The sequence below is a fragment of the Balaenoptera musculus genome, chromosome 13, assembly GCF_009873245.2.
Source record: "Balaenoptera musculus isolate JJ_BM4_2016_0621 chromosome 13, mBalMus1.pri.v3, whole genome shotgun sequence".
NCBI lineage: Eukaryota > Metazoa > Chordata > Mammalia > Artiodactyla > Balaenopteridae > Balaenoptera > Balaenoptera musculus.
The window spans coordinates 52,716,449-52,731,171 of record NC_045797.1 but is presented as its reverse complement, the minus strand read 5'-3'; the positions used below and the strand labels follow the sequence as shown (position 1 = coordinate 52,731,171).

Genomic DNA, 14,723 nt, shown 5'->3' with positions numbered 1-14,723 from the left:
TTTATTTATTGAGTGAGCACTGTACTCAGTCTTATATAAGGTACTGTGATTGATGTAAGAGATACAAAGCTGAAAAAATCCCTACCCTGAAGATCACTGTCTAGTGGAAGAAACAGAAAAATAAACAGACGAGTATAACACACAGTAGGGATAGCTAAGTTAGGAGAACTTTCTAAAAGAGATGTCTTCTCAGGTGAATCAAGAAGGATAAGTAATAGTTAAGCAAACAAAGGCAGGGATAGTAGCTGAAGAGCATTGAGAAAACACTGGGCAACAGAAGCAGCAGATGTCAAAGCTCATGGCTCATTTATAGAAAAAGCAAGTTAACTTCATATGATAAAATAAGAAGAAATACCAAGACAAAGGGCTACAGAGGAAGAAAAAAACAGACCACAAAGGGTTCTTCTAAAGAGCTTGGATTTTATCCTGGAGACAAAGAAGATCCACTGAAGGATTTTAAGTAGAAGAGTATGAAATAATCAGATGGGAATTTAAGGATGGCAATGTGGAATATGTATTAGAAAATACAAGACAGAGATCATCTATGATCCTAGTATAGTGATTCAGACAAGAAATGATGATAACCTGAACTAACCATGGATATACTTTCTCCTAGTAAAGATGGAGATAAAGAGGAGGCAAAATTCAAGATATAATAAAAGATGGCATAATAGACAGCACTTGGTAATACTGATAATGTAGTTTTGATGAAAGAGGTATGTGTGAAAAATGACACAGGGATGAATGATCATGACAGTCATGGAAACAAAAATGCAGAAGTAGACTCTGAATCTTATATAGTCAACTGAATAAAATGGCTGCAAAATAATATAGTCTATTTGATCTCTTTTAATACACACACATGAATGGAGAAAAGTCTAGTTAACAATGGTTATCTCTACGTGGTGAAATTATATGGGTTTTTTTTCCTTTGTGTTTTACTGATTCTTTCAATTTTTCTGCATTTGGACAAATTTCTTTTTAATTAGAGAATTAAAGTAATTTTCTTTAAAAAATAAATCAGTTGAGGGTTTTCTCCCTCAACTGCTGTTCAGGTAATTACAAGTATTTCTATGAAGAGACACATCTGTAGACAACGTCTGCAAACCAACTTATGGAATGAAATAAGATATTTTTTAACCACAGGCATTTTAGAAAAAGAGGAGGAAAGTGCTCTTGCTTGCCACTGCTAATGGAAGTCGGAGAAGAATTATACATTAAATAATCCCACAGCAAACTGCACAAATTAAATCTCAATGAAATTATTCCACAAGCAGTAAAGCTATTCACATCAAATATATGTAAAAATGTCAAATGTACCACTGGACATTATATGCGACATGAGAAAACAAGATAAAAGGATGAATCAAGAGAATGAATGATTTTGATAAAAAAGAGGTTGGACAAAGGAGCTATATATCTTTTTTATTAGTACCTGCTCACTCCCTACTCTAAATGCCTCCAAAGTCAATGGCCAAGTCCAGTAAAAGAAAAACAGACAAACATAAAGGCTGCTATAAATTCTAGTGAGGCTGAAGAGATGGCTAGAAATCTATAGTTTCCAGGTGACCCTTGCTGAAACACTAAATAAACGGGAATGAAGAAAATCTATAGCACATAGAAAGGAATATATGAAGGCATGGCTGGTGTCTAAACATTGACTACCAAGACAAAGGCTAGAGAGAAGCAGGAAAGAGGGTTTTTGCCTCCCAACATTTCTGTCCTCCCCTAAAAACAATTCGGTACCTCACCTCTTTTGCAGTTCTTTGTAACCTTTAGTTCTTCTGCTACTCCATTTAGATGGTCACCTTAATAATCTCCTAATATTTGTTCATCACTGCTGATAATTATTCATTGAAACAACTCCATTTGCTAATATATATTAGCTTTCTCTCATAGTAATACATTCATCATGTACTCCTCTGATTTCCTTATGCTTTTTTTGGCTCTCTTACCTCTAAAACTGCTGCCAACTAACTTCTCCATTAACTTCTTAGTTTGTTTCTCCCAAGCCAAATCTCTCATCAATAAAACCATTTGTTTGGCTTGGTTGTCAAATTGCAAGACTAGTATTGCAGAACTGGAAGGGGTACACATTAAGTGGTCAAGATTTGAAAAGTATACCGTAAATGTTTTGTGATCTATGCATGTGAATGTCTCTACAGATTGAAATCTATGCTTAAATTTAAGACTTTGTGATTCTGACTCAGTTCTTTGGATTGGTTAATGGATCAACAAATATTTACTACACACTTTAATGGGCCTATTACCATACATAAAAATAAACAGTCCAGAAAGTTAAATAAGACAAGATGCATACCTGAACTCTCTACAAAGGAGAGGATAAATAAGGCGTTTAAAGGAATCATCCAGTGAGTTGTATAAGATCTTCATTAACTCTGGCCTTGCAAAGCCACGTGGTCTCCACCTGCAAAAAAGAAAAGCCTATACTAAAACTGATGTAACAATAATAAGGTCATAAAAGGGCTCCTGGAAGAGCAGAGAGGAAGTGGAAAAGAAAAGGGGGGAAGAAACTTTATTGAATCCAAAGTAACATAATCTGTAAGAAGAGACAGTGATGTCTGAAAATTATTACTATGACATCTGGAGTTCTTATTTTTAAAAACCTGGTAACCATGGTAACACATAAAACTTAAGGGAGGAAAAAACTTTCCTATTCTGGGGAGAGTCCCCAAGGCATTATTAATAATGGTCAAAATTTTTAAGATATAAGAAAGTCACCAAAAAATTACTGAACCACTGCTATAGACTGAATTATGTCCCCTAAAATTAGTATGTTGAAGCCCTAATCCTCAAATCGGATGATATTTGGAGACGGAGCCTTTGGGAGGTAATTAGGTTTAGATGAGGTCATGAGGGTAGGGTCCCCATGATAGGATTAGTGAGTGCCCTTAAAAGAAGAAATATCAGATACCCCCTTCTCTCTACCCCCACGTCAGGTGAGGACATAATGAGAAGGCTGCTGTCTGCAAGACAAAAAGAGGGTTCTCACCAGAAACCAAATCAGCCTGACCTTGATCTTGGACTTCCAGCCTCCAGAACAAGGAGAAAATAAATTTCTGTTGTTTAAGTCACCTAGTGTATGGTATTTTGTTATGGCAACTGAAGCTAAGACAAGCACTATGTCCTTCTTTTCCCATTTCTTAATCTCTTCCTGAGAGTTAAAGTAGATTGAGCAAAGGAGAAACTCTGTTTTAACCTTTGCCTCTTGTCATCCTTGAGTAGAACTCACTCTATTCCTCAGGTTGTACTGTTCTACTAGTCAGTGTATCTGCATACATACTGATAAATATAAATGCCAGAGAACCCACTGTTAGTAGAAACTGGAAAAAGAACAGTAAGAGAAAAACACAAGCTAAAAAGGACAAACAAATTCAGCCTTACCCCTTTTCTGTGTTCCCTACATCTACAGCATCTCTGCCCGTGTCCTTCAATGGCTCTTGAATAGAAAACATTAATATTTTATCAATGGTTCCTAATAAACCATTAATATACTTTAGGGACACTGTCATCTCCCTTACTTATAATGTGGTACACCAAAGGCTACATAATAATAACTAATTGAATCCCTTCCATAGAAGGGTATTACTTGAGTAGAATATAGTTTTGTTTTTTAATTTGAATGAAAGTGCTTTTAGGCAGGACGTACATCCTTCCTTCCATCCAAATCCTTGTTTCTCCCTACTGTCATCTACACCTGAGGGCATGAAACGTAGGGAGAACTAGGATATGAATTAGACAGTTATTATTATTATTATTATTATTATTATTTTGTTATGTTACAGGCATACCTTGGAGATACTGTGGGTTTGGTTCCAGACCACCACAATAAAGTGATTATCACAGTAAAGTGAGTCACATGAAGTTTTTGGTTTCCTAGAGCATATAAGAGTTATGTTTACACTATAATGTAGTCTATTAAGTGTGTAATACCATTATGTCTTAGAAAACAATGTACATACCTTAACCAAAAAATAATGCTATTGGAAAAATGGTACCAATAGATACGCACAACACAGGGCTGCCACAAACCTTCAATTTATAAAAAAAACAAAAACAAAAAAACCCAATATCTGCGAAGCACAATAAAGCAAAGTGCAATAAAACTTATAGCTGTGTTGTTGTTATTAATTGGGGAAATTCAATGTCAAACAAAGACATCCCAGAAGAAACATCTGAGATGGCTTTAAAAAAATGAATTGTGGTTTACCAAATAAGACAAAGGAATAAAAGCATTCTGGGAAGAAACCATACCATATGTAAAAGCTTAGAGGCATGAAAGAGCATGATAAGCTCGAGTAACTAGAAGCAGATTAGTCATACAAGGGCATAAAGCTGCAGGATCAGGTTGCGGGGTAGATGAGGCTAGAAAATATGGCAGTAGCCAGATTACTGAGGCCCTTATCACCATACTCTGGAGCTTGGCCAGTTAGGAGAGAACATAGCCCTGGGTCATGGGACAATACACTAGGAAAAGAGTCCTTAGAGGCAGGAAGGCCCTAATGGAGTGATTCTTATAATGAATGTATCTGATGTCTGCTGGGGGATCATTCCCTTTAAAGCCAAACCAAGGTTTACACATTGGTTGTAGGAAAAAAATGGAAATCTTTAACATCAGATACCCAATTTCTCTGGAAGCCCCAGTAGCCTTCCTTAAACCTCAAGGTTCTCCTGTGGCGTGACGGCTCACCTCCCTGGAACAGAGTGCTGTGGGTCTATTTTATACCTAAGGATGCCTCAATTATACTCATTCACAGTGACCTTTAGACCACAGACCCAGCTATACTCACTTCCTGCATTACAGAAACTCCTTTTTCTTCCTCACCCCACAGCAATTTCTATCTCTTGACTGGCTTCCTGTGATCTATTCATTTAGCACCCGAAGGGACCTGAAACAGTATAGCGAAGTCACAGACATTATTACTTCTAAACTTAAAGGAAATACAGTGGGTTTCCCTTACAGGGTATCATCTTAAAACTTGATTCTTCCTCTAATTCAATAGTTAAACACTGCTGAATAAAATTAAGAAGGACCTCACTTTAACTAAATTTCACAGTACAAAATACATGCGATGTGCACAATGAAGCATACAAATTAAGACAGAGGCCACAAACTCAAATACCTACGGGGAGTCAGGAAAGTACTGTAAACAAATGAATAAGACCCAGGGCCTATATGTATGTTTTTGACAGAGACATGCTTTATTCACCCATTACAGACAAAGAAATATTCTTCACTCTGGCAAAGAAATATGCTCCCCCCCATTCGGTACCTATAGATAAAGATAGGCTCTCTCCATCTAGCTTTCATTTTCCCACATTTAAAATAGAAATGGATACAGGATATAGTTCCCCTTAAATCTACAAGAAAAAAGCAGCACCATTTTAGTGTAGCATTTTCTCAAAGTGATGTGACAGACATTTGGGAACAGAATAATTTACTTTACAAGACTATCCCATACATTGGCACTAAAAGCTAGTTTTAAAAAAGAAAAAAGCTAGTAGCCAGCCTCAGTCATTCATTCGTTACTCATATAATATCTGAAAAATTAAATATTTGATTCAATTATCCTTAATGAACAAAACATTTCAGATATACTATATACAGTATGTTTCTGTTAATTCATTTTTCATAAAAGAAAATATACTCTTTATAAAAGATTCATATGGTACAGGATTACAGTAAAAGTCTCTTTCCCCAGAAATAACCACTATTAATAATTCTTATGTACTTCCCAGATATTTCCTATTTAAACATATACAACATATGTACTTTTTAAATTTTTAAAAAAAATTTTTAACATCTTTATTGGAGTATAATTGCTTTACAGTGGTGTGTTAGTTTCTGCTTTATAACGAAGTGAATCAGCTATACATATACATATATCCCCATATCTCCTCCCTCTTGCGTCTCCCTCCCACCTTCCCTATCCCACCCCTCTAGGTGGTCAGCTCCCTGTGCTATGTGGCTGCTTCCCACTAGCTATCTATTTTACATTTGGTAGTGTATATAGGTCCATGCCACTCTCTCACTTCATCCCAGCTTACCCTTCCCCCTCTCCGTGTCCTCAAGTCCATTCTCTACGTCTGTGTCTTTATTCCTGTCCTGCTCCTAGGTTCGTCAGAACCTTTTTTTTTTAGATTCCATATATATGTGTTAGCATACGGTACTTGTTTTTCTCTTTCTGACTTACTTCACTCTGTATGACAGACTCTAGGTCCATCCACCTCACTACAAGACACTATATCCATTGCCTGTCACTGTTTTTTTTTTTTTTTAACACAATGGACATCTTTCCATTATCAGTACATATAGATCTCAATATAGCATTTTAAAAACAAAAAAAAGAATATTCTGTAAAAATCTATAAACAGACCTGTTTTGGATGCACCACCTACAGAACTCATTCTTCACTCCATCAGAAATGTTAACCTTGACCGTCAGTATCTTCAAATTTTCTCCACGGTTAATTGCCAGAATCTGAGTGCAAACATATATGGCAAAGACTGATGATCCACAAAATATATAAATGATCAATTTAACCAGTCAATATTTGTGAAACAAACTGGGTGGTTATCCAGTCTAGAGCTATATAAATTTTGTATTCATTTATTTACCAAGAATGTATTCAAAAATAATCATTTCTTTATATTATTTTCAAGTATTTTCAAAATAAAATACAGGTACAAAGTCTATGATATTCACAGGAAGAGATAGTGTTGATCTAAAAATCTCATTTCAGATTCTACTAATTGAAAGTTTTTGATCACCTAGAGTTAGAAGGATATACTTTTTATATTTGTGAAAAAACATTACTAAGATAAATACAAACATGGAAATTTCTAAGTGGAATATTTAATAACTACTAATTGCTACCATTTATTGAGCACTTACTAATTGTCAGGCCCATCTAAGCACTTTAAATACATTAACTCATTTATCTTCAAAGCCACCAGTGATGTATGTATTAACATCTTACTCTTATATGATAATTTTTCTAAGACTAACTTGTCCTAAATCACAAAGCTAGCAAGTAGCAAAGGAGGAATTTAAATTCAGATTGACCTGTCTCTACTTTTAATTAATATATTAAAAGAACAATTGCTTTAAAACACATTAAAAACACTCCTTAAAGAAAAGCAAACAAACCTAAAGCAAGAAGAAGAAAGGAAATAATAAAGAACAGAGGGAAAATTAATACAATAGAGAATAGAAAAACAACAAAAAATATCAACAAAACCAAAAGTTGGTTCTTGGAAAATATCAACAAAATTGACAAACCTTTCACTAGGCTGACCAAAGAAAAAAGGGAGACATTCCAATTATCAAAATCAGGAATGAAAGAGGGGCCATTAATATGAATGCTATAGAAATAAAACGGATCAAAAGAGAATACTATGAACAACTGTATGCCAAATTAGAATTCCTAAAAAGATACAAACTTCTAAACTAGAATAAAAAAGAAATAGAAAATTCAAAATTATCTATAACAAGTAAAGAGATAGAATTAGTAATTTTAAAATTTCCCACAAGGAAATACCCAGGCTCATATGGCTTCACTGCTGAATTCTACCAAACATTTAAAGAAGAATTAATAGCAATTCTTCACAAACTCTTCCAAAAATACAATAGAAGAAAAAACTTCCTGACTCTACCCTGTTCTTGCAAGAACACTGCAAGAGAAAAGTAAAGACCATTGCCTCTTATGAATATAGGTGTAAAAATTCTCAATAAAATACTAGTAAACTAAACCCAGAAACATATAAAAAGGATTATACACAAGGATCAAAAGGGATTTACTCCAGGAACGCAAGGTTGGTTTAACATCCAAAAAAGAAGTAATGTAATACATCATAACTATAGAATAAAAAACAAAAATTACATGATCATTTCAATAGAAGCAGAAAGAATATTTGAGAAAATTCCAGCAGTTGTTCATGATAAAAATACTCAAGAAACTAGGAAGAGAAAGCAAATTCTTCAAAATGATAAAGGGCACATACAAAAACTCCACAGATAACATAATGTTTAATAGTGAAAGACTGGATGCTTTCCCTCTAAGATTACAAGGGTGTCTCTCCTCTTGCACTTCTATTCAACATTGTACTGGAGGGCCTATCTAGGGAAATTAGGCAAGAAAAAGAAATAAAAGGCCTCTAGATTGAAAAGAAAGAAGTTAAAACTATCTCTATTTGCAGATACTATGATCTTGTATACAGAAAATCCTAAGGAGTCCACTATAAAACTATTAGAACTAATAGAGTTCAGCAAGGTTGCAGGATAATTAATTTCTACACACTAGCAATAAACATCCTAAAAATAATTTTTTAAAATTCCATTTACCATAGCAGCAGCACAAATAAAATACTTTCCAATAAATTTAACAAAAGAAGTTCAAAATTATACACTGAGAACTATAAAATATTGTTTTTAAAAAAACTGAAGAAGACCTAAATAAATGGAAAGACATCCCAAGGTCAATGGATCAAAAGGCTTAATATTGCTAAATGGCACTAATCCCCAAATTACTTCATAAATTCAATGTGATCCCTATCAAATCCCAGCTAGCCTCTTTGCAGAAATTGACAAACTAATTCTAAGATTCATATAGAAATGCAAGGGACCCAGAATAACTAAGTCAATCTTGTAAAAAAAGAACAAACCTGGAGGACTCCCACTTCTCAATTTCAAAACTTACTACAAAACTACAGTAATCAAGACGGTGTGGTACTGGCATTAAAGATAAACATACAGATGAATGGAATAGAATTTAGAGTCCAGAAATAAATCTATACATCTACAATCAAGTGAATGTCAACAAGGGTGCTAAGAAAATTAAATGGGGAAAATACAGTCTTTTCAACAAGTGATGCTGGTACAATGGATGGCCAAATTCAAAAGTATGAAGTTGGACAGCATCTTCACACCATACACAAAAATTAGCTCAAAATTGATCATAGACCTTAATATAAAAACCAAACCTATAAAATGCTTAGAAGAAAATACTTGAGAAAATCTTCATAACCTTGAGTTACATAAGGCCTTAGGTAAAACACCACATGCATAATCAACACAAGAAAAAAATAAATAGATTGGATTTCAACAAAATTATAATTTTTATATCTCAAAGGATACCATCAAGAAATTGAAAAGAAAGCACTTAGCACAGGAGAAAAGTTTTGCAAATCATATATCACATAAAGGACTTATATCTAGAACATACAAATATCTCTTATAACTTAACAATAAAAAGACACAACCTAACAAAAATGTGCAAAAGGTCCAAAGAGACATATTTTTCAAAGATAATATAGAAATGTTCAATAAGTACATGAAAAGATGCTCAACATCATTAGTTAGAAGAGAAGTGCAAACCAAAACCATAATGAGAAATCAGTTCATACCAAAATGGCCATAATCAAAAAGATAGACAGGGACTTCTCTCATAGTGCAGTGGTTAAGAATCCACCTGCCAGTGCAGGGGACATGGGTTCAAGTCCTGGTCTAGGAGGATCCCACATGCCGCAGAGCAATTAAGCCTGTGTGCCACAACTATTGAGCCTGCGCTCTAGAGCCTGCAAGCCACAACTACGGAGCCCGCAAGCCACAACTATGGAGCCCAAGTGCCACAACTACTGAAGCCTGCGTGCCTAGAGCTCATGCTCCACAACAAAAAGAAGCCACTGCAATGAGAAGCCTGTGCACCACAATGAAGAGTAGCCCCCGCTCGTTGCAACTAGAGAAAGCCCGTGTGCAGCAACGAAGACCCAATGCAGCCAAAAAAAAAACAAATAAATAAAATAAAATTTATATTAAAAAAAAAGATAGACAATAAGTATTGGTGAGGATATAAAGAAACGGAACTCTCATAAACTGCTGGTGGGAAGGTAAAATGGTATAGCCACTCTGGAAAACAGCAACCTTAATTTATGTAAATTCTAAAGGTATTTTCAAGTAAAATGTTAAATATAGAACAAATCCTCAAAGTTTAAAATATTACAGATACTTTAAAAAAATTCTTTAAATATATTTGAGAAATTTCCAAGGTAAACATTGGCAGAAATAAAATAATCACTTAAAAATAAACTTTTAATACAAAATAAACTTCAGTTTGGGCTGGACAAAATCTTCAATGTCTGCCAGCTCTCTGAAATACTGAAAGGAACACTGAACAGTAAATAAAAGTTCTTCATCCAAGAATTTATCAGTAATAAATTCATTCATGCAGAATACAATATTATAGGGGAAAAAGAGTTATTTAATTCTGATTTATATAAATACATTATTAGGGACTTCCCTGGTGGCGCAGTGGTTAAGAATCCACCTGCCAATGCAGGGGACATGGGTTTGATCCCTGGTCCAGGAAGATCCCACATGCCATGGAGCAACTAAGCCCGTGCGCCACAACTACTGAGTCCGCGTGCCACAACTACTGAAGCCCATGCGCCTAGAGTTCGTGCTCCACAACAAAGAGAAGCCACTGCAATGAGAAGCCCACGCACTGCAACAAAGAGTAGCCCCCACTAGCCGCAACTAGGGAAAGCCTGCGCGCAGCAACGAAGACCCAATGCAGCCAAAAAAAAAAAAAAACCCAAATAAATAAAAATATAAATACACTATTATATCAAAATATATTATTGGAGGGTGCTTTTTTTTCCACTATACCTAGTAAAGTCATAGGTCAAACTTTAAAAAATCCTAACATAGAGGATCCATGGTAGAAAAGGGAGTGGAGTAGCAGAAACAGCTTGGGGCAAAAAGTGAGATTGAAAGTGAATACAGAGTTAAAGGAGAATTACCGTAGATGGCAGCACCGAATGTTAAACAGGTATTGTAAAAGACAAAGAAAGTGAGACATCAGTGAAAGAAGCTACAAAAAAGAATGGGAAGGCTGAGTTACAAATTCATGTGGTGGAAAGGAGCACATTAAGGACCAGTGTGGAGAAGAAAGAAAACAAGATGCAGCTAGAAGAATTAATTTGGTAGACAGCTATAACAGCTCTTCCCACAGCATTTGGAGAAGGAGTTCCAGGTACCGTTGTTCCTTTACCACTGTCTGTCATCACTCTCCCTCACTTCTGTATTCTGGGATGCTATATGCTGGGCTATCTAGGTGAAAGCTGAAAAACAGAGTCTGGAGTCAGGGACATGAGGCCTTAGCACTATAGGGATTAAAAATCCATCTTTGTGAGCTAGCATATCATCACTCTAGCCTGCAAGATAACTAGAAAGTTCTTCTCAAAACACAGGTCTGTTTTTCAAAACTGACATTCCCAAAACGTTCTACCTTCTCAGGTCTTAGGACTGTCACACTTAGAAGCCTGTGTCAATCACAAACTTAGATTCAACCACAAACTAACTCAGAATGCCACATGTGCTAAACACACTAGTTAAAATGCAGAGACCAAAATGTTTTCAAGCAAATACTAGAAAGACTAAGTTTTAATAGAATAAAAGTATTCATATTTTTCCGAAGTTGCAATAAAATTCAATCAAATAAAGGGAGGCAAAATCCAGTAGCAAAATCATTTCTGCAAAAGGAATTTTAGTATTTTAGTCACTGGTTTTATAAAAAATTCCTTTTCATTAGGCTCTATCAGTAGACAATAGCTAGGTAAGTAAAATTTCACTCTTCTAACAATTTTTCCAATTATCAAAAGTATTCATTTCACCCCATATGATACAGTGTACACAAAAGTAAAAAGAACAACTTAGATATTAGTGAAACACTTCAAAAGTTCAACAGCAGGGACCATGTCATCTACATACCCCAAGCAGGCACCAATACATAATAAGTGTTCAAGAAGTATTTGTAACATAACTGAAGACTCTTCATGTTATGTTACACACACACACACAGAATAATAACATACCTTTTCATATCTATACCACCGTAAGTTTTTTTTAATTACATTTTTAATGAAGATAACTAAACATTATCAATGAAAAGTGACGCATTCTAGTCTTTTTCATTATCCTCTCCTTATAACAGTAAAATTCAGGAAGGAAGAAAAAATAAATTTAAAAAATGATTCATTGAGGAATTTCAGGTTTAAAGAACACTGGCAGGCCCCTCATTCTAAATCCCCCCTCATCCTCCTACAAAACCAATAAAGTGAATAAATAAAACAACACAGGACCCACATCTTCAGCATTTCTAAGAAACAGAGAATTAGATTGGCATCTGATTTCAAAAACAAGCAAACAAAAAAAAACTTGCAAAGTAAGACAACAACAGAGCAACATGTTTGACAAACTTAAGGAAAGAAAGTGCAAACAAAAAATATTATACTGGGCTTCCTTGGTGGCACAGTAGTTAAGAATCTGCCTGCCAATGCAGGGGACACAGGTTTGAGCCCTGGTCCGGGAAGATCCCACATGCCGCAGAGCAACTAAGCCCGTGTGCCACAACTACTGAGCCTGTGCTCTAGAGCCCGCGAGCCACAACCACTGAAGCCCGTGCACCTAGAGCCTGTGCTCCGCAACAAGAGAAGCCACTGCAATGAGAAGCCCATGCACCACAATGAAGAGTAGCCCCGCTTGCCACAACTAGAGAAAGCCCGCGCGCAGCAACGAAGACCCAATGTAGCCAAAAATAAAATAAAAAATAAATAAATTTTTAAAAAATCATTGGATTATTAAAAATATATATATTTACTGAGCTAAGCTATCCTTCAAGTATCAAGGACATAGGAAACAATTGTGACTGTGTCAAAACTCAAAGAATTACAGGCATATCTTGGAGATATTACAGGTTCAGTTCCAGACTACTACAATAAAACAACATCACAATAAAGCAAGTCATACACATTTTTTGGTTTCCCAGTGCATATAAAGGTTATGTTACACTATACTTTAGTCTAGGTGTGGAATAACATTATGTCTAAAAAAAAAAGATGTACACACCTTAATTTAAAAGTGGCTATCATCAAAAAGAACACAAATAACAAATGTTGGAGAGGATGTGGAGAAAAGGGTACCCTGCACGTTGTTGCTGGGAATGTAAATTGGTGCAGCCACTGTGGAAAACAGTTTGGAAGTTCCTCAAAAATCTAAAACTAGGGCTTCCCTGGTGGCACAGTGGTTACGAATCCGCCTGCCAATGCAGGGGACATGGGTTTGAGCCCTGGTCCAGGAAGATCCCGCAAGCCACGGAGCAACTAAGCTCATGAGCCACAACTACTGAGCCTGCCCTCTAGAGCCCGCGAGCCACAACTACTGAACCTGCGTGCCACAACTACTGAAGCCCACGCACCACAACTACTAAAGCCCGCATGCCTAGAGCCTGTGCTCCGCAACAAGAGAAGCCACTGCAATGAGAAGGCTGTGCAACACAACGAAGAGTAGCCCCTGCTCACCGCAACTAAAGAAAGCCCATGCTCAGCAACAAAGACCCAACAGAGCCAAAAATAAATAAATAAATTAATTAATTAAAAAACAAAACAAAACCTAAAACTAGAACTACCATATGACCCAGGATTCCACTCTTGGGTATACACCCAAAACAAAAACACTAATTTGAAAAGATAAATGCACCCCAATGTTCATAGCAGTATTATTTACAATTGACAAGATATGGAAGCAACCTAAGTGTCCATCAACAGAAGAATGGATAAAGAAGATGTGACAGATAGATAGATATCCACACACTGTGGAGTACTATTCAGCCATAAAAAAGAACAAAATTTTGCCATTTGCAACAACATTGATGGACTTGGAGAGTATTATGCTAAGTAAAATAAGTCAGAAAGAGAAAGACAAATACTGTATGATATCACTTATATATGGAATATAAAAAATACAACAAACTAGTGAATATAGCAAAAACAGACTCACAGATATAGAGAACTAGAGTACCAGTGGGGAGAGGGAAAGAAGGAGGGGCAAAGAGGGTAAGGGGATTAAGAGGTACAAACTATTAATATTATGTATAAAATAAGCTACAAGGATATATTGTACAACACAGGGAATGTAGCAAATATTTTATAATGACTACAAATGGTGTATAACCTTCAAAAATTGTGAATCGCTATATTGTAACCTATAATTTATATAATATTGTACATAAACTATACTTCAATAAAAAATTAAAAATAAATTTTAAAAATTAAAATTAAAAAATACTTTAATGCTAAAAAATCATAGTCATCATCTGAACCTTCAGCAAGCCATAATCTTTTTGCTGGTGGAGGATCCTGCCTCCGTGTTGACGGTTGCTGACTGATGGGGTGGTGGCTGCTGAGGGCTGGGGTGGCCGTGGCAATTTCTTAAAAGAAGACAACAGTGAAGTTTGCCGCAGCGACTGACTCTTCCTTTCAGGAACAATCTCTCTGTAACATGCAATGCTGATAGCATTTTACTCACAGTAGAACTTCTTTCAAACCTGGAGTCAATCCTCTCAAACCCTGACATTGCTTTATTGACTAAGTTGATGTAACACTCTAAATCACTTGTCATTTGAACAATCTTCACCAGGAGCAGATCCATCTCACAAAACCTCTTTCTTTGCTCATCCATAAGAAGTAACTCCTCATCAATTAAAGTTTAGTCATGAGATTTCAGCAATTCTTTCACATCTTCAGGCACCAGTTCTAATTCTAGTTCTCTTGCTATTTCCATTACAGCTGCAGTTACTTCCTTTACTGAAGTCTGGAACCCTTAAAAGTCACCCATAAGGATTAGAATCAATTTCTTCCAAATT

At 35.7% G+C, this 14,723-nt stretch overlaps 1 protein-coding gene across 2 annotated transcripts in view; it reads right to left on the bottom strand.

The window, feature by feature from the left end:
- Positions 1-14,723, bottom strand: part of SRBD1 (S1 RNA binding domain 1) — a 231,584-nt gene that overhangs the window by 178,209 nt on the left and 38,652 nt on the right. For both annotated transcript variants that reach the window (XM_036873925.1, XM_036873926.1), the window contains exons 10-11: positions 6,399-6,502; positions 2,321-2,428 (exon numbers count right to left, since the gene is read on the bottom strand). In XM_036873925.1, the coding sequence (XP_036729820.1) occupies positions 2,321-2,428; positions 6,399-6,502 (212 nt within the window). The remainder of the gene's footprint in view (positions 1-2,320; positions 2,429-6,398; positions 6,503-14,723) is intronic.